Consider the following 20,223-nt stretch of genomic DNA (forward strand, 5'->3'; position numbering starts at 1 on the left):
GCTGTGGCCTTGCATTTCGAGTATGGCTGTCGCTCTCAACGTCACTAATGTCAACTGACATTACATTAAAAATAAGCCAACATGGCGGTTCTCATTTCAAACGGTTGCATATCTGTATTGTGTTTTAGCAGCGTTTTTTCTTGGATTTTGAGGTAAAAAACTACTGTAATGTGGGCAAAACATGTCTGCTCTCAATTTGTTCCTTTAAGCCGCTTTATTTCCCCAATCTTTTTGCGAAGTCTCCGCAAGATACTGCATTTCAACATAGGTATCTATCAAAATTAGATTGATTCCGTCCCTCCTAAGGGGCTAAAATCATCCTTCATCGTCGGATTTTAAGGATTGTTAGGTCTATACGCGAAATGAAACCAAGTGAAGTAAATTGTTGATCATCGTTATTATTTAACATAGAATAAAATTACAATTTTAATATGTACAATATACAATTACTATGCACAGTTACTGCCAATATTTGGCACTTAATGGTGAGATACCCTCCATTTTTACATTAGCAGGGTTGTGTTAATGGCAGGCCGATTTTGCGCTAATAAGGGGCGTTAGTAGAATAGGGTTATTTTCATATAGCCCTTAGAGATACGGGAGTTTCTTTATATTCTTTCATTCGGCATTTGATGCAAACACGTGAAATCCTTAAACCGGCCGGCCATCACAAGACCCATCCATCATTTCATGACCTTTGTGTACCTATTCCAAAAATCGATTTTTCTTGATTCGATCTGGGCGAATCAACAAAAATCTGAAAGTATTGCTTTCCATCTTCCCAGAGATTCCCTCTATGGTGATGGTAAGTGTTACACTTTTTTTAAACAAATATACAATTTATGGGTTAGAAAAAGAGGTGTACTATTTAATACAAGTTTGCTACATATAACAATTATTATTATTAATGTTCTCGAAGCTAATACGTGGACTGAAAACAATAGAGACGCAGACTGCTAATGTAAGAAATTGATCAGTCTTGGTTTAAATTGTTTTCGGCTTATTAACAATATTAAACACTCATTTGGCTCTTTAAACATTCAGTCAAAACACGTATAAAACACGAGTAAGTCACAAATCCAAAGCTTGAAATACTATATTACGTATCAAGTAAAAATGATTTTCATGAAGGGTTACAATGTGTATGGAAATGTAACTGTATTATTCGAGTTGCGTGGAGGTAAATAACAAACAAATTGGAACTGGACTGTCTTAATTGGCTAAGTACAATTTTAATGATTATTTAAAAGACAGTAATGAATCTCTTTGGTTTAAAAGGAATGTAGCCTATACTCACAATAATAATTCTATTACGTAACCAATCTCTTGAATATATTTTTTCTCCTTTAGGCTTGCGCAGAGCCAGATACTAGATACTAGAAAAATTAAGTTACCTCTTAAAATTCAAAAGAAAGTAATACACCTCTTATTATCTTTTTGAACCTTAAAAAGTTGGCTTATCTTCTGAACCCTGGTGACGGTTCACACCGTATCAATACAATAACAAAAATATGTCAGAAATTATTGCAAAACCAAGTGTGCGTAAATGATCAAATTGGGTCTACTCTGTTGGATTTAAGGGCCAAATTGTTAATGTGCCGTTAACTTTTACCCTGAAGCTATTAGTGTCAGTTGGAACCAACTTCATGTAAAACTTCTCAGCACATTAAATTTATAATTTGGCCCGACATCCATTTAGAATGATCTATAGTCATATGTTGGATAATACTCCCTTGAGAGTGAAGTCAAACATTGTATGTTCAGAAACGATTTCGGCAAACGACTGATATGCCTTGGGTACCCCAAATTAATGTTTTATTTGTATTTCAATGAATGGAACGAGAAGAAAACATGTCAATTTGGGGTACTCGACGGTTCTCAATAACTGACTACTAAAGTCGCTTTAAAGGCAACTTTTACAACCATCAATAAATCCAGTTTAAACTTCATACAAAATGTTAAGTTTAAGCTGAATATCTTTATAAAAGCAGTGCTTTTACATTTTTTAGCTAACGGTTGTGTTTAATTTACTGTCATTTGAAAGTGACCTTTTAGTGACACGAAACAAGCAGAAAAGCGTCACGTTTATTGTCTAGACTTTAAAGTGACACATTACAGCCGATGTATCATTGTCACTTTTTTCGTCAATTTCTTATCATGCTAAGCATAAGAAAAACGGAGCAATACGTCGCAGGACTTTTATAACCGAGTCGAAGAGCAGATAAAAACTGCTTACTGCTTCTTCTTTTTGACTTCAAATTAAGGTTTAAACTATACCGGAAGTACAGGTTAAGGTAAAGCTCAATTTGGAGTTTTCAGCAGGTCCTGAAACGCAATTTTTTTGTTGATTTAATCTTTAATTCTCAAAGCACAGTTTAAGCTGATCTTATAAAAGCGATCTTAAGTATGCCATAGTATCGGCATAGAAAATTGAATTTTCTTATAGGCAAACTACTGAAGAAATTTGGTGTGCAAACATCATAAATAAGTATGGAGGGGAGTGTAAGGGAGGGAAAGTGTGGAAAATCAAAAAGGGAATTTTTGGGGGAATTCAGAAAAGTGCCGGAAATGGGAAAAATACCACTGGTGTCTAGAATCCGCAAATTCCAAAATTCACCACATTTCTTGTTCTAGACAACTGGTCACATTAGAAATTGGTGAATTTAAAAGCGGTAGCTGCCAGGTACCATCGATTTCCACTTATTAGTTGAATATTGGAATGTGGGAAATTCTTTATGATTTAAATATATGCATTTACATAGTGATCGCCATCTGAATGCGGTTTTCCACGAGCTTTTTTTAATTATTCCAATCAATAGTACGTTGAAAAATATTTTACACCTATTTTTTCTTTTTTGACTCGAGTCGCAAATGTGAAAAAAATAGAGAAAATTCTAATTTTTAGGCGCACCGTATACCTACCATTCTAATAGATAAGGATCGCGACCAGTGTTGCCAGGTTGTAAAAGTAAATATCTCAGATCCTTGAGAAAATTGCATTTTAAGAGAAAAAATGGCATCGTCATGCCTACCTGTAAAATCGTAAACTTTGCGAAAAATCTAGTTTATGAAGTATCATTTTCGCTAAATTTGTCTTAAATGAAACATAATAATTTTGGATATATGCTGTCAAGGTTTTATACAAGTAAAAGTAAATATGTATGTAGTAAATACAAGGGTGCCTATCCTGAATTGAACTTAAGATCTTATACATTATTATAAATAATAATCACTTGATTCGTTTAATGGAGTAAACCTAAACTAATAAATAACGTCATGTCAAAATTTTCTTAAAAACTGTCAATTTTCATAAAAGACAAATTCAAATAAATTAGTATACTGCAGAAAGAGTATATCGTGATTGATGTTTGACACATTAGGAGATAACCACCCTGTGTATCTACTTGGAATCTTGACATTCTCAGAACTCCTCCTCCCCTCCAACCGCTTCACTTTCAGAAATAATTGTAAGATACTATTACAGACTAGATTAGGACTGACGAATAAGGAACTGCTTAATTCGGAATAAGCGCCTTGGTAAAGCAATAACGTCCGAGCCATAAATAATTTAAATTAATAATAAATAAATAAAAATGAAAAAATGTAAAATTTAATGGAAAAGATGTACACAAGAGTTATTCAGGCACACTCGCTCTGCGCCACTGCTCGGCGCTGGACTAGATAATACTGGAGACCGCAACAGATGCGGCGGCAGTTCTATATACACTAATATACGTATTAATAAATTAAAAGTCTTGCAACGAATCGTTGGCCAGCAGTCGTTTGGCGGGCGGTCTGGGCGGCTGTTTAGGCAGCCGACATCGACAGCCCGTTCGTGAGTGTCGCTCGTAGCAGAGTTCGACCGCCCGCTTGGCGCCGCGTAGCGGCCAATACAACACCAGACAAGGCAGGGCGCAGACCAGAGCGGCCAAACAGCCCCAACGGCCGGCCCGACGATCTGGTCCGCAGCCGCACGGATCGTCCGCACAGCTGCTGTCCACGTCGTCCGCTTCCGAACAGTGGTAAAACAGTCCTTTAACGCAGCACAGACACGAAGTGTAATCCACAATACTGTCCGCGGACAGCAGACAGCTCCCGTTACAACACCAGTACTCCGGTAACGGCTTCGGGGTTCGACATGTCGCACACTTACATCGTCCGCAGGTGGTGCAAATGATGTTGGGTCGTGAGGTGTCGCAGGGGGGTGTTGGGGTCGCCTTGCTGAACGACACCGGTTGCTTGTTGATGGGTGGTTGCGAGGGGGGCACCGGGGCAGGCGGTCGGTGCAGGGGTGCCGGCGACGAAGGTGGCCTGAGGGTCCCCCTGAGGGGTGTATCCACGTACTCATTGTCGCGACGTTCGGCTTCGGGCCTCGGTGACGTCAAGGACACTGCCGAGGTACGCAATGCAGTCAGCGGAATGCTTATGAGGGGCACAGGCCCGCCGGGGCCTCGCAAAGGGGCTGACGGGAAGCCATTCCCATCCATCCCCGGCCCAGGGGCTCTCAGCGGCTCGTTATGGCTGTCCGGCCGATGCCGTGCGTGGCCGTCATCGCTCCTCTTCAATTCTGAAACCAAGGAAATTCACCATTAATCAATTAATCACCTTTAAAAAATCTACCAGACAGAATTAAATCCTCTCACTCGAACTTATCGAAAAAAATGACAAAAGTTAGCTCCGAGCGCTTAGAGCTTAATACCAAACATGCCTTCCATAAACGTCAGGGTGTCAAAAACAAAATTATATATTGTCACCAACTGAGCCACGCTGTTGCCAAGTTTGCGAATCTTGGGTTGGCAACACTGAAACCAAATTTGCTTTGTTTATGATCTCATTAACCTCTTTCCACTTTCGTCTCATTATTTTCATTTTCGAATGCCAAATTTTTGATATCATCATTAATTAACATTTAACAAACATTAAAACAATGGAATATAATATATGCCCGTAGCTTAATATAAATAACATAATTATTTGCTGATGCACATCTCTTGTGGGCTCTATTCCTCATTATTAAATTGTCAGCTTAAGTAAAGAACATTTAACCTAATTAACGTAAGCAAAAGGCCTCGGCGCAATTTATATCCCTTCATTATTGTAAAATTTTGATAGATCGGAAAATAAGGATCCAAAATTCAAACGCCTGAGGATACTGACCTGGTTTCCTATTGTTGACCTTTAAAATATGACGGTTGTGACATTTCCACGTTAAAAAATTGAACTAAAAAATAGCTATCAAAGGAATAAACGTGTAAACTTGACAACAACGCCTGAATTACCAATGAGTCAGGTCAGATCAAGTTAGGAAAATGGAAGGAACATCAAAATATTCATAGTAGAAATGAATTCACGCAGGGTGAGGTGAAAGCGACATACCTGGTGCACGGAGTCAAACGAGTGTATTACAGTTGATCCAACCATTCTATTTCCCAAATCAGATAGACCATTTGAAGGGACCAAACATGCACTTCAACATTATGTGTGTTGTAGCAAATTCGAGTTGATATGTATTACAAGAGAAGCGGTTTTTGATTAAAACATGACACTTTGATGGTAAATAGGCCCACTTTACTACCCATCTGGAGCCTTTGCTACCAGATCTTTTACAAACAAAATAAGAATTTCGTTAATGTTAATGTAATTCACTGCCCTCAGTAACTGTAAATACACGTCGAATCGACGTTCCGAACACGAGGCGGACTAGGTCGAAACGCGACCCACGCGAACTTTGCGTGGGCGCGACAAGGCCTTTGTGAAAGACACGCCTGTGTACCCCATTTTACTACGGCTCTTAATGTTTTTAGCCCACGTTCGTAATACCTATAATAATCTTCGGTAATTGAAAGTGATTAGGAGGGGCCTTCTTTTCGTGTCTGAGGCGAGGATGTGCCCTCAGGTATGCGGGGAACCATGAGCCCAAAGTTCATTAAAGATATCCCAGAACAAGGTTATTTTTACGATATCATTTGTCATAATCAATTGCAATTGTGCGAGCCAGTCCAATTCGTTTCGCACAAGCGGCACAAGACCGTGCTCACCATATCACGTTATTCGTCCGTTGTAAGTATGTAGTAGATGTTTTAATCAGAGTTTTAATAGATTTAACCTCGGCTTCAGCAATTTGCCTGCGGACAACTGAATGAACGAATCGTTTTGCTTAAAACAATGGCGATCAGGTTTATAAAGAGGTTAACCTATTTTTACAGGAATGAGGCTCCAGAAATACACGAAAAGCGCTATTTCGGATTCGTATGATTATTTCTGGCGCGGCAGAAAACAAATTGTCTAATCGGGATTATGTATGCTTGATGCGAGATGTGCAAAGTGAAATTTCAGCGCAAAGAGTATGGGGAATCGTAAACAAAAACATCAATTAAATCACAACCGCGAATGATAATGTGTCAGAATCGCTAGCTTCTTGCGCTTTATGTCGCATTCCTCCCCGGGTTTCCTTCGATTGATTCACCAAATGCGTCTACTGTTCGTGATCTAGTGCCGAAAAGTCTACGCGCTCATCCTAGTTGAATATCAGTGAATCTCACTGCCGTTCAGTTATCTGCGTAAGATAGTGTTTACACCTCGATTTACACCTAGCTGTTTACTCTAGATTTACGAGGATGTATGTTTATTTTTATGGAAACGGCAATTTTATCTTTCTACACACGCACATCCTGTTGTTTATTAAAGTCGAGTTAAATACGGCATTGTTAATGGTCCGTTTCCTTTCTACTTATTTGGCGATGCACATCCGACTAAATACATCCATGCATATTTATCATTCCTAATGAGATCTTCGCCGACGAACGCCAATGTGGGTTTCTTTCGCCAATTTCAGGTTTAAAAACCGACAAAATCACGCATTGAAGTTATGCGGAACCATTACACAACAACATTCCGGAAGTGCCGTCACACAACGTGAATCGCTAGAATTCGATTATTCCACGGTTACCTTGAAAACCATTTAAAGGTTAATTTTTTTCGTGTATCTCATTAGCTTTCGTTAATTTTATAGGTAGGAAAGTTTTCCTCGAATCTCTTTCACGGTTTAGCATGAAAATGTTGTGAACGATTTCCTGAGGGATCGGAAAATTCTGGTCAAACACTGGCGAGTTTTTCATACGATATTAAAAAAAACGAAATTTCATCTTTTTAGGACACTTTAATTGTTCCAACAAGAGCGTCGGGACTGACGTGGTCTCATGCAAACAGACAGTTTTGGGAAGAAGTCGCTCTGTTTCAAGTGAACAATCATACAGCTCGTGTTGATAGCTTATAGAGCAGGAACCATTTTGTCTAACCACTAAATTTATGACAACAAACATGGAAAATCGTTGTCAATTTAACAATTATTATTAAAAAGTGTGTGGCTGTCTGATAAACCGTGCAATACAAGAGTGAATCTACGTTCTCTTTAAAGAGTGAAAGAGAATAATCTATTATTGTATTGGATCTAGCTCGGAATGCGATAATGTTGACAAAACGCGGAGATCGGGATCAACGAAAAAGCCCGTTATATAAGTAAACATTGCGTTTCGAACACGACCCCAAGGCCGAATATCTCTCATCATACTGGTTCTGATGCCTTCCTCGAACCGCAAAAAATAACTAAAAATTTGTTTCGTTTTCGTTCGCAGTTTTCCCAACTTGATAAGAAAACAAACAACTTCCAGTAACTGCCTATTTCATTACATTATTAACCCACATCGAAACTTGAATCAATGAACAAGACCCATGCTTAGGGTCGGCACAAACCATTCATTGTAATGTTGCAGCTATAACGGCAATTAATATTTTCATACAGGAAACGCTATTACATACTAATAGACTTATTGTGCGATAAGAGAGACAGAGAGAGACACGCGGTACTTTGTTACGGTCATTTTCAATCTTCCTCGAATAACGGAAACGCTTAATGGGCGAGAAGGCCGCAAAGTTTGTCACGAAAATGTTTTTTCGACAGCGGAGATAGGAGAAAATGCGAAATAAAGCTTAAAAAAACGCAGAAAATAGGACTTAAATTTTAATTTATCGTTACTTTTTGACTATTTACGCATGTTTAATTCTCGATCTATCGCATTTAGCACCAGACCAAATACTGTAAGTTTTATTAAGGGACCGTCTAACAAAATGCCCAACAAACGAAAGGCGGCCCTATGGTACAATTCTCAACCAGAGAATGACAGCAGACCCGTGTTGCAAACATAAATGACGGGCTGACGTAGCCATGGCAGACCCTAGCAGTCGCCATTGGAATAGAGTTCTTCATAATGATTTTTTTGCTCGGTCAAAGTAGAGGGACATATTTAATTAGGTAGAGACCACAATAAGCTTTACATGTGAAGGAATTTGTGTCCGTATCTGCCATGTTGCTCAACTTATTAACCATTGCAAAAAAACTGTGGTGGTGAAAAACTGAGAAACAGTGAATGCACCTGTTAAATACTTCTGCACATAAATTATCTAAAAAGAAAACCACTAGATTAGGCAAAATAAGAAATAGATTGACATCAGTAAAAATCCAAATAAGATCGGGAAAGTGTATAAAACGATCATCGAAGAATTGTTTCCAAATAGGACTCTCAAGTCCTCAAGCAAGTCCCAAGTAGTACTATTTTGAGGTCCATTCAGACAACAGAAAATGGTTCAAAAATGTGTAAGAATGCAGAGTTACTAGATTCAATACGTTGGCTTTAAGATATTTTGGATTTAATTACGGAAGATCCAGCACTAGATTTTGAGGGTGTAAGTAAGGAACATTTACACCTTCAAGACACTTTCTTTAGTTAAAATACGTTCAGAGCAGGTATTATTAGGAGAAGGTGATTATAGTGTGCGGCATTCACATTTTAATAGAAGTTTGTATAGCGCGCCCCCTGAAAGCTAAGTTGGCAGATTTGTACTAACTACTTAATTATCTGTGCCCTCAAGTATCGATTATTTTATCCTCATCGCTTTGAGCTTCCTTCTTTTTGTTCTTTTAAAGCTCGATCAAGCTTCTTTCTTTTGAAGTTGCAATCTTATCCCTCTTTTATATTTGTTTCTCTAAGCGTGAACGTTGCTTTTTCTTCTTTCAGGAATCTACTGAACACCGTCCACAAAATTTATCTTCTCACTTTTAATAATTTTCTTGGTTGGAGTAAAAAATCCGCAAATACTGCACGGACGAATTCTAGGCCGTCCTCCGCGGCGGTACCGAAGGCCGCATTCAGAACCGCTTTAAATATTAGTGTTGGCAAACAGGATGCTGTATCCGGTACCCACATAGAACGAATGAATGAATACTTAATAAAAACGATCTTCAACAACCTTCTTTTCGATGATCTTGACGGATCTCCGGTTCAACGAACTCCTGGCTTTGGTGTTTATTTACTTATTTGTATTATTACTATTATTGGGTATTTACCAAACTTTATAACCACAAATAAAAATAGCGTTTTTGAATGGATGGCGCAGAGCGCGCCACTGTACGCGTCTCTGGTCGACTACTACAATACGTCATCTGAAAATAAATGTGAATGGGAAAACACACCCACACGCACCTCAATGTCATTCGCAATCTGTTGACTCCCTGCTGTTCCCACATTCATGCGATGCCGTTTTTCGCTCACTCTGTACGAGGGCGCGAGTGCTCTTCTTTATTCCCTAACCGAGATTAATCCAGCTAATCCTCTTTGGGCACCACACTGCTTAAAAAAAGAAACTTTGCACTCGATACACTGCATCCAGGGTGTAATCCAGTTTGGCACCATATATATCGAACGCACTCGCGTACACGTTTCCTATTGAATCGTGCCTAAGGGGTATGTTCCGATATCTCGTTGAAAAAACGAATCAATGGACGGTACTACTCTCACGGCGTTCCGGAACCGACTGAAGATCGTTCGGGCACGATCGGTTCATTGGCGAGGGCAACGTGCCGCGCAGCGTTGTCAGTTTGACACGATTACGGAAGAAAGCGAGATTTGGGATGTACGTGAGTAGTAGAACGGTCCAGGAAATGACGTAAATGGTACTTGGTTAAAACGTTTAAAACCCTCGTTGTTTTGGGCGAGGTGACGTCAATAAGGTGATATATACAGGCTTGTTTGTTTGTGATACTGCAAAATTGAGTTGAGTCAGGAGAAAATCTGGATTTGATGGGGGCAATGTGTGATCCCCTTTTCCATGGATGTTTTTCTATGGAAATGACATAATAGAACTAATGACAACAGAAAGGAGTTACTTATACGGAAACAAAATTGGACAAAACCATGATAAAATTCCTTCACCTTATTGGGTTACATCAGGGCAATCTGTCTTTTGTTTGTTTATTCCACTGTCAGTGACATTGCTCCCAGCAACCATTATTGAAATGGCAAATTATAGTTGTGACAGATTTGGATTACCCATTAAATTGCTCACAGATGGAATATAAATAACTCTATGTCTTCTTATCAGAGTTTTACACTCATTCGCCCAATTAAACCTAATAAATCGGCCATGTTTCATTCACGGGCCAGAACGGATGACTTCGAGGCGGCAAAAATCGATTTGCTCCCTGACGAACGGAAGTGGAAATCCGGCAACGGCGCACTCGACCGACTAGCCGAGGCGGTTTTTATGAATGGGGCCGCCATCATGAATGAATGGGGAGCGCGGGGGGCCGGAGCGGGGGGCGACGTGCATTCAAGGAAGCCAGTGGCGCGCCTCCAGGATGGACGCCTCTTACATAATTGCATTCATAGTGGTTTCTCATTCAGCATCGACGCGGTTTACTTTCAACTTATTACCTTTTAATAAGATAGCTTTCAACAATAAAGTAGTTATCAGGTTGTTGTTTACACTGGTATTAAATTAATAAAACGTTGTATTAATTAATAAAAGTGAAAACCTGGAATTACACCTGGAATTCCCGATTTTTGAGTAGATGATTTACTGCGGATTAGCTTAGATCGTTTTATAAGGTTGATTTGCTTTTATATGACTATATGCATCATATTTTCGTATATTTTTGTTTTAATTTGGTTTTCCTTCCATATCCCTACAAGCACAACTGTTGTTGCCAAGTTTGGTTTTAACGATATCATTATAAATTATTGGACAATTATAAATATTTTGTATGTAATGCCAACGCATGTCTATCTTTGATAGTTTCTGAGATAATGGCGCATAAACACAAAATTTATTCAAAATATTGCGTTTTTAATACTTTCTACAACTTCGTGGTTTGAGCAGCATGTAGCTATGCAATTTTATAATTAATCAACAGTTTGTGATGTCCGCCGCGTGATACGCACATTAACCACAGAAAACCCAAGTATGCATAGGTACTTAAAAGCTATTCAAATCATTAAGAACCAATATCGCATCCGCCATTTATCACAAGCTTAAAGCAGTGGCGTACACTCTCACCTCGAGCTTCCAGCCGCAGGGTACGTCAATGTTTTTAATTAAAGTACCCAAAAAAGCCAACTTATCTACGCCACAGATAAGGACGGATATTGAGTTTCATTCATAATTTGTGACCGAAATAGTGAACGAAAAACAAAACGGGCTTATCTAATCTCCTATTTACTCTTCCATTAATTGATCAGTGTCTAATCCCTATAAATAGAGACATTTCATGCAGATATCGGGCCGGAAATAATTATCTTGTTTCTCCGATAATGAGGGCTTTAAATCAATATCGATGGTATCTATGCACTTGAGACAAGTAATACGTTTATTGCGGAAACGTGGTGGTTGATAAAGAGGCGAAGAAATGTTGTCAAACAAACGCGGGCGGACGGGAAAAAGAACCTTATGGTTGCATGGTCAGTGACTCGGCCACTCCGCCGACCTGAAGAAGGCCTTCTGGAGGTCGTCCTCAGTAGCGTGCCCATCACATGGAAATCGATACGGTTTGCCAACACACACATTAAACATATGCACTTGGTTGTTAGAAACCAACACGGTTTTTATTACCGCAAATGTGCATAAACAATTATTATTGTTACGCAGTAATGGAAATTCGATACTTCCTGACATAACGTCGTCTCCGTGGATTTTTTGCAGTGGGAAAGCGAGAAGAAAGTAGCCTAGGCCAGCAGTGTTGGCAATATTGACGATATCAGGTTTAAACAATTAAATGTGGATCGTGTCAGGACGTTGCCTTTATTAATATGAGGTTAAATGTGCACGCACAGGAAGTTATAATTTCGAAAATATATTACACAACTGTGATGTAATGGGTGGTGATGGTTGTGCTGGTATCAAATTTTTATCGTTTCTTCCGTCGTTTCTGTCAGGCAAATAGCTCATTGGGACATCAGTCATTTGAAAACCCTTGGTAGAATCTTACTTCAAAATAAACCTTTTGCCAAATATAATAAATTTATGGTGATAGTCAACCCTACCTGTTAGTTTCACATTCCCAAGCTGATCGAAGGACCGGTGCTTTCAGGACAATAATTCTGGACACGTTGCGTTACACCTGAAACAATAGATAATTTTTTCGTTAATTTTCATTACAAAAAATTGACTTGTGTGGGAAGCGATGTTTTCAACTAGTTCCAGTTAGCTAATACTTGATGTCATGTAAGTGCAACGGAGTACTAAAAATAGCAGAAAGTGGGCCAGAAATATTTAATTCAAAGGCGTTTTCGGTTTTCGTCCGTTCTCTCTGTTGGCGAGTTGAGATTTCTATGTAAATTTAAAATTCCGAAAATCCGTGGGCTCCCGAGACAGCTGTTCGGGACCGAAGGAGAGTGGGCGTAACGCGAGGTGAAACGCTTAACGATTTCCTCCGGTCCGAAATAAAATGTCAGTCATTCGAATTAAACGGATGAATTATGCCGTTTTTGACGGCATTCGACGACAACATGGCGAGAATCGCTGTTACAACGTATGCAAACTGAAACTTGGCCTCTGAAAGGTGAAATAACGTCCGGTTCCCACTGACAAGGTTTGACCTTCCATTCTACTCTGCGTTTTCAAGATTTTTGTCATAATTAGAAAAAAGTTCAAACTGGTTCATACGGAATTTCATAGAAAAGTTATTTTCATCTTATACCCCATCATGTAATGCAAAAGTGCCATCTCGACATTCAACCTCTTTCCAGTACCTGCCACAATTCCCAAAAAATATAAATCGAAATTAATAATTTTGTGGAAAAATCTCAATTTTCTTTTCAGACACGCTATGACTGTAACAAATAAAGGGTTTAGTCGGTACCATCAACTGAGGCAACTGACTGAAAAAATCCGTTACGGTTTCCCCCTCAAATTCCCACCTTATTTCATTTGAAACGCGAATACGAATATTATTCCGAAGAGATTTCTCTCTGTCCCATCGAACCACGAAAAAAAAGATTATAACCCAATCAGGTACGCTCCATCTCACCCAACACCGGTACCACCTGGAGTGGGTCGGCGGGGGGACCCGGGTCGGGCACCATCTTTGTAGCCCAGGGCTAAGCGCGTAGCTCGGTAGCACGACCGGTAGGCGCGAGTCGTGCGACCGGTACCAGTTTCATGTCGTCTTTGTTCTGATAGTGGAGGACGCTACGTTTGTCTTCGTTTGGTACCGGTTCCTGCACCCCTCGACCGTGGCTGACCTAATATCCTTCTTAATAGACCGGAATTCGGCGTTCAATGGGTTCATTCAATTTAATGGAGGCGTTTGCATATAAAAGGATGGTCTTGGTCTTGTTTTGCTTGTCATTACATGAAAGCGTAGATCGTAGAGAAATTGAACTATTGTTTGCCCCATGATAATACTGGAAATATCATATACAACTCATTTGGCTGAACGACACCTGTTTGATGTTCTCGTAAATTATGAAATTCCTTAAACAATTTTTTATGAGCATCAATAGTTGAGATGTCGCAATTCAGACTTGTACTGCAGCGCATTCATTTAGCAAGCGACATGTATTACTAACAAACACCTCTTAGTAATCACTAACACAGATAAATAATGTTTAATAAAAGACGGGTTAAATTAGGTACAATGATCAAACCCCAATCGTTTACCTGAAATCACTAAATACCTCAATGATGAAATGACTTGCGGGCTAAAAATTTACTCCTGAACGATTGAAGCAAGGAATTTTTAGTGCTTCACATACTTTATATAGTAACGAAGTCCATAGTCTTTAGTTCTGTTATTTTTCGTTTTTCCAGCTATGTTTTACTAAGGTCTGAAGATGGTGACAGATATGCCACCGAAACGTTAATAAAGGTTTTCGTCCTTAGTAAACGGTGAATGGTATTACCCGTCAGTCTTAACCGAAAAAAGTGTGCAATTCTACCCCTATTTATGTGTGAAGCGTTATTCCCAAACAAATTAAAAGGGAAAATGAACAATCCGCCCCAAATATTTATAACAAGGTTTCAGGGACATTAGAGGTACTACTGAGGAATTTCAAGGGACTTTCCTGAGCATTTTGGTGGGCTTTCGAGAAGCCTTCAAATTACCTTCAACCGCATCAGTGAACTAAACATTCTGGCCTGGGATAGCGTATCTCGGGCCTCGATGTTTTATATTTTATTTGATTCATATAAGATTCATATGCAGGGATTTTATACCTGTGCTCGTGTCGTGGCGTAGGTTGAGCCTTGTAGGAAATGTATGTACATAATAATATGTTATGTTCGCCACAACAGGCCTTGCAGAAACAGAACCTCTTCCCATTTTTTTAAAATGTAGTTCAATGTTAGAGTTGTCCCGATTGGATAAAGCGTAGCCAATAAAATAATCTTCCCAATTTGCGAACCCAAACACGTCGTTATCGCGGAAGGTTTTAATAATAAACATATTTTTATATTGCTTAAATTAACAATCCGCGTTTCGCAGCATGTAGTAATTTTATCGGTACCACTGACCAAAACCGATAAAAAGAAGCACATTGCAGATTATTGCCAAATATAGCAATTAAAACTGGAAATTAAGAGTTATATAAGTGCTGATATCGGCTGTTTTTATCGGAGTTTACGAGGAGATAGGGGCTCGTTTAAATTGAAAATTTTAAGAAAATCGACGATTATTAAACAAATTTCTGCTGCCCACGGCTTATTTTGATTTACTGTAATAATTTACCAGGTTTTTGCATAATTGATCAATCGTGTTAGATTCGTAGCAAATATTTATTGACGCAATAAAACGAACGATTGTTACTGTTAATGTTGCTATAAAAAGGGGGTTTTATTCAAAACAAACAATAAATTATCGACACTGAATGATGGGATCCTAAGCAATATGAGGAGAACCTTTAATAAGGTGTTTCTATAAGATTTATACTTAAACGTGTTTCGTTGCTGCTGCTACTGGTTTCATAATAGGATTAAACCTTGAGGCTTTAAAGCGCCTACTCGCTATGGAATCCAAAGATTTCTTTTCGAAAAGCTACTCTTCCAAAAGACACTTCAGCATAAACACAGGAACATCAAAACCTGCACAATTTGGACCGATTTGCAGATTCACTTCCGATTTACCAAAATCGATGAGCTTCGTGCATACTCGGTAACCTCTCCACCAATAGCAAAGCACAACGATTTCACCGAGCTACGCGGACACAAGTAGACCGGCATAGTTCTGAGGCCGATAAATTGCAGAAAATAACTTACTTACCTTTAAACTTAAATTCATGCCCCTCATTTAAATGAAATAAAATTCAGATGTTGTTCGCTCTGCCGGCTGTTATCGTCGCATATCTATTTATGTAGTTGACCCTTAAATGAACAATATTATATTATTCGAAAGTAAATGTAAAAATCTATATTTACACTCCAGTTATCCAGCCAGCAAGACAACACAATAATTACTGTTGATTAATAAGTATCAAACGGTTGAAAAATCGCGCTCTATTGGCGTTTTACGCATTCCAATGTTAAGATTATCGACGTTGAAATCGATCGTACGCCTCTGATCGAGTTTGGGTTTTGATAGCCCCCCCGGTCCCCGCCAACGGACATCCTGCTTATTCGTAATGGACCGTTTCCCGAGAATTAAACGGGTACTGTGTGTTAAACAATCGGTAAAGATGGTCTAAACCTTGTGAATCTACTAATAAGGCAAATGAGCCGAAAACATTACTGCAGAAGTATTACTCTGATAAAGTCTGAAAAAGAGAGATAAGGACTTCTACTAGCACAGCAGTTTTACAATTTCAATATTTCATGATTAAAATGTTATCTTACTGTTATATAGTAACTTCTACTAGACTCATAAAACCAACCAATGGTTTGTACTCAACCTCAGGCAAAGAATCGCAGTCTTCCAACAGGGGTGTCTGGACATTCCGGCTTCGCTTCTAATCAAAAGCTTTTCTGACATAGGGAAATATCCCAATCAGCTGAACTGAGGTCAAAATAGCATATACAACAAGAGCGGACCACGAGGGACCACTGTCAAACGAAATGAGACAAAAAAAACTTGAAAATGGTGATAGACTTGTACATTAGACAAGACGTAATGGTGGAGCCGCCCCTTAACACACACCGACACGTATACCAGATTGATTGACACTGTCGAAAATGGACTAACTGGCGCTGAATCGGGAAGATCTCGCAAGATTTTGAAAATGGGGCCATTGCAATAGGAGAATTCTTGGACATTCAATAATGCCCCTCCCGATTCTCTCTGCGGGGCAGTTGGTGCTATAAAACTAAAGCAGCCACTCTTCTTCAAAGCAGTGGTGCAAAGCGTAGAAAAGGGGACCATTTAGAGCTACATCACTTCAGGGGTAGACCATTTCTTTTGTGACTAATTAAAGTCAAAATGCTCTATCTAAAGTTATAAATGCTTGTATATAACCGATGGGGTCTATTGAAGTTGGGTAGCTGCAGAAGCAATTAACCATGGAGTTCATTAGCATTAGTCGAGGAGATGAGGAGCTCAGTTACACGGCTCAACGAAATCAAAAGAAAAAGTTATTACGGGTCTTGTCTAAAAACACAAATCAAGTCGCGTTTCCGGCGAAACCAGATGTTGATCGGTATTTTTACGGTCGCGCCCGCCTCGTCGCAGGCCTTTCGATCCGGTCGAAACTCTTTTCTTTTCGATTTATTTAAAACCGGGAATTCGTCCTGCTGACCGAGCCATTTCACAACGTAGTAGTTTTTGCATCGTGAAATTGTCTTTCTGCAAAACGATGGTGCGGCAAAAACGGGTAAAAATGAATTTAATCACGAGGGAATTTACTGAAACGAAATAACCGAGATAATAATTCTCAGATCGATGATTGACCATCAAGGTGACTATAGGTATGAAGATGGACATGGACTCACCGTGTTGGAGCCCAACAGACTGAATGGAGAATTTAAATGCAAACTGACATGACAAATTTGCAAAGATTTTTTTATAGACATATTCATATGTCTCATGGAGTAAACGAAATAATGTTCCAGTTTATTTGCGGGAACCTCGAGTATATATCGGCCTGTTCCGTATTTAATTTTGCCATCGAAGCCGGGGTTCGTTCAACTTTCGACGAGATAGCAGCATCACCAGTAGCAGCAAAAACCCAATGGCAAATGGATTGTTTCCGTTCTTCGGTGCGGGAGGCGAGTACCAAACTCATCGCTAATTTCGGTACCCGAATCGATCCGATTGGCAAGGGCCTTTTCCAGGATGTCGGCGATGTGCCGAAAAAATCTCGGCAACTTATCGGGCTATATCCCGACATCGCCGACGTTTATGGACATCCTTTAAAATGTGAAAAACAGTCGGCGAGGTACTCGGGCGGTTTCCGGCCCAGACCCACCGACATCAGCACGTTCAGTCGCACTTCCGGCGAAAAAAAAGGAAACGCAATATCCCATCTGACTTACAATTATTACGTGAACATCCATGGTTTCCTCTGAAAGGCATGGGATGTCCTTTATGTTTTTCTGCGCTCAAGGATGTTACCTTTGAGGTTCGCTGCACGGAAGTCTCCCTAGAGGGGGAAACCTCCAGCGTAAGATGCATTTCCCAAGCTTCAATCTCTCGATAGCTTTTCCGACTGAAGACTCTCTACACCTACGAGCATGGCAAACCCAAACTGAGCTCCATGGTTGCGGCGTTGGAGCGACAAAAAAATACAAAGGGCTCAAAGGAAACGGGGCTCGATGCAGTCGCTTGCCTTTAGAACACCTTTTGCTCGACACCGTCGAAGAATATTTTGTACGCCTATGCCCGCCGACGCCTAAAATAGCGACGCAATTCGGCGCCGGATGTTAAGGCAACGTCAGCATTAGCGGAACCCTGATGGGTAAACACATGATTATTATAAATTTTTATAAGTCGAAATTACTTGTTTTTTGAATTGTTGTAAAGTAAGTTACACGAAATTGTAGTAGTAGAAGTAAACAAGTCCAGCGAACATATGGTCGAGGACAGAAATTAAATTTAATGTGAGTGTACCAGACGGTCGTGTTCAGAAATTACACACTTCGTGTGAGTGTTTCAAGGGCTTATGCAGGGGGTACAAGTTTATGCGTTTTTTTTATATCTCGTTAGCTTGTCTATTTTGCTCTAGGGGGGCTACTGGGCGGTCCCAAAATTGAAATTAAAAGTGAGCAAACATTGTGAGCTTAGGAAATAACATTAAATGCAGTCCCAGAGTGATATTTTGATAATCCATTTTAAGCAGGCGGTTAGCAATATTTTGCATTTTCTTTCATGCTTCATGTGAATTCTTACCAAGGCGGGTTACGTGCGTTTCTGAGGGATCCCGCCCACGCTTTTGAATGAATTCTTTCTAGTCCTTGTGACTTTTTTGGCTAGAAACTAAATCATTTAACTGAGTTTACAGGCCGTGCTCTTTAAGGGCCTTTTAAGGGCACTTCTGCAAAAACCCAAAAAACGAGGTCTTCGTCTGAGCGCGTATAAAATTTCTAAATTTCGATCCCCGAATAGCAGGCATGCACACAAACATCGTCAGGGTCTCTTCTCCGTTCGCACTTAATTTGTTTACGAATCTCTTGCCAAGTTTTCGTTTCCTGTGGATGCGACGTCGAGATTTACTTACCTTTTTCACGTTTGGATCACCCGCAATCTGTACTGGATCCCCGATAGGGTCACCGGCCACACCGTTCACTAGTCAAGGGGTGGCGAAATCGGCCCCAAATCGCTCGTCGTGGGCGGAAATTAACCGTTCAACTGTTGCTTCTCTTCAAACGCGCACACGGCGGCCATGTTTAATTCATCCTACACGATTCCCGACGTTTCTGCACGGTTCGGATCCTCCAGGAACGATATTTCCGCACGAAACTTGTCAAAAATCCTTTTCGGGGCTTCGGCGAATACTTCGAACTTTGATATCGCGCACTAAAAAATTTATTTTAGCCTTTGCAAGCTGCCTTTTACCAACGATTTCGATGGCCTTCTGGCTCTTGATGGGGCAACGTTGCCGGATGTCGGCGTTGCCACGTGAATACGCTAGGCACGGTGGACCCCAACAACGTTTCTCTCAGTCAAAAGCGGTTTCCGTATTTAATGGCGCGAGATGCCATTCATTAATGCCTGGAAATTGGTTTCTCAATGAATTGAAAATTTGCGATTTGGCAACGCTAATGCGCTTGATTTCTCGTAAAATTTTTAGTAAATCCCACATCGAGCGATAAAAAAACCCGATTCACACGGAATTCGAAAGCATGAATATCTCATGAAAATTACTGCTAATCTCGGAGCAAGCAGCGAAAAAGGCCTAATTCACCGGGATTTAAATGCTTGAATGCGTAAGATGCTCTTTCCAACCGTACAAGGTCTGATTTCTGCTTTAGTACCGTCATTTTCACGGTCGCGCTCCACTGTGTGACGGCCTGGGTTGTTGAATGGGAGAATTCATGAATAAAATTACCTAAGCATTTTTATTCACAAATTGCTTAAAATAGATTCATGGTATTTAAGAATGGGAGACAAAATTAATTGCGCGAATTCGCATCGGGGATGACCGTGCCGGACACTTGGCCTGCTAATTACGGTTTATTATCGATCTTTTGCTAAAAAACTTCGAGTTTGTAGGTGTGGCTACCTGAAATCTGGAATTAGCTAGTATATACAGGGTGTCTCATTCTAAATGCTTACATTACTGTAATTGTTTTTTATCGGATATAGAGCATTTGCGGCCAAATTAGCTGAATTTGGAAAACATTACTGAATTGCGAGCGTATGGAAATTGCTTAACCAACGTCGACAGCGTATCTTCGGAAGACATCATCTACTCACGTACATCGCGAGTGGAATTTGCGAGCAAAACTGCATAGCAAACGCGCAGACCG

General features: G+C 39.9%; 1 protein-coding gene across 2 annotated transcripts; it reads right to left on the bottom strand.

The window, feature by feature from the left end:
- Positions 1–378: 378 nt before the first annotated feature.
- On the bottom strand, positions 379–19,359 carry LOC136416052 (protein sprouty homolog 2-like). Of its 2 annotated transcripts, XM_066401035.1 has the most exons (3): positions 18,972–19,359; positions 12,375–12,451; positions 379–4,567 (listed from the first exon to the last, which is right to left on the bottom strand). In XM_066401035.1, the coding sequence occupies exon 3, from the start codon at positions 4,485–4,487 to the stop codon at positions 3,747–3,749; it is 741 nt and encodes a 246-aa protein (XP_066257132.1). In that variant the 5' UTR covers positions 4,488–4,567; positions 12,375–12,451; positions 18,972–19,359; the 3' UTR covers positions 379–3,746. The 2 variants fall into 2 exon arrangements, with proteins under 2 accessions (XP_066257132.1, XP_066257133.1); XM_066401036.1 differs by lacking the exons at positions 12,375–12,451; positions 18,972–19,359 and adding an exon at positions 9,540–9,909.
- Positions 19,360–20,223: the final 864 nt, after the last annotated feature.

This window comes from Euwallacea similis, chromosome 22, assembly GCF_039881205.1.
Source record: "Euwallacea similis isolate ESF13 chromosome 22, ESF131.1, whole genome shotgun sequence".
NCBI lineage: Eukaryota > Metazoa > Arthropoda > Insecta > Coleoptera > Curculionidae > Euwallacea > Euwallacea similis.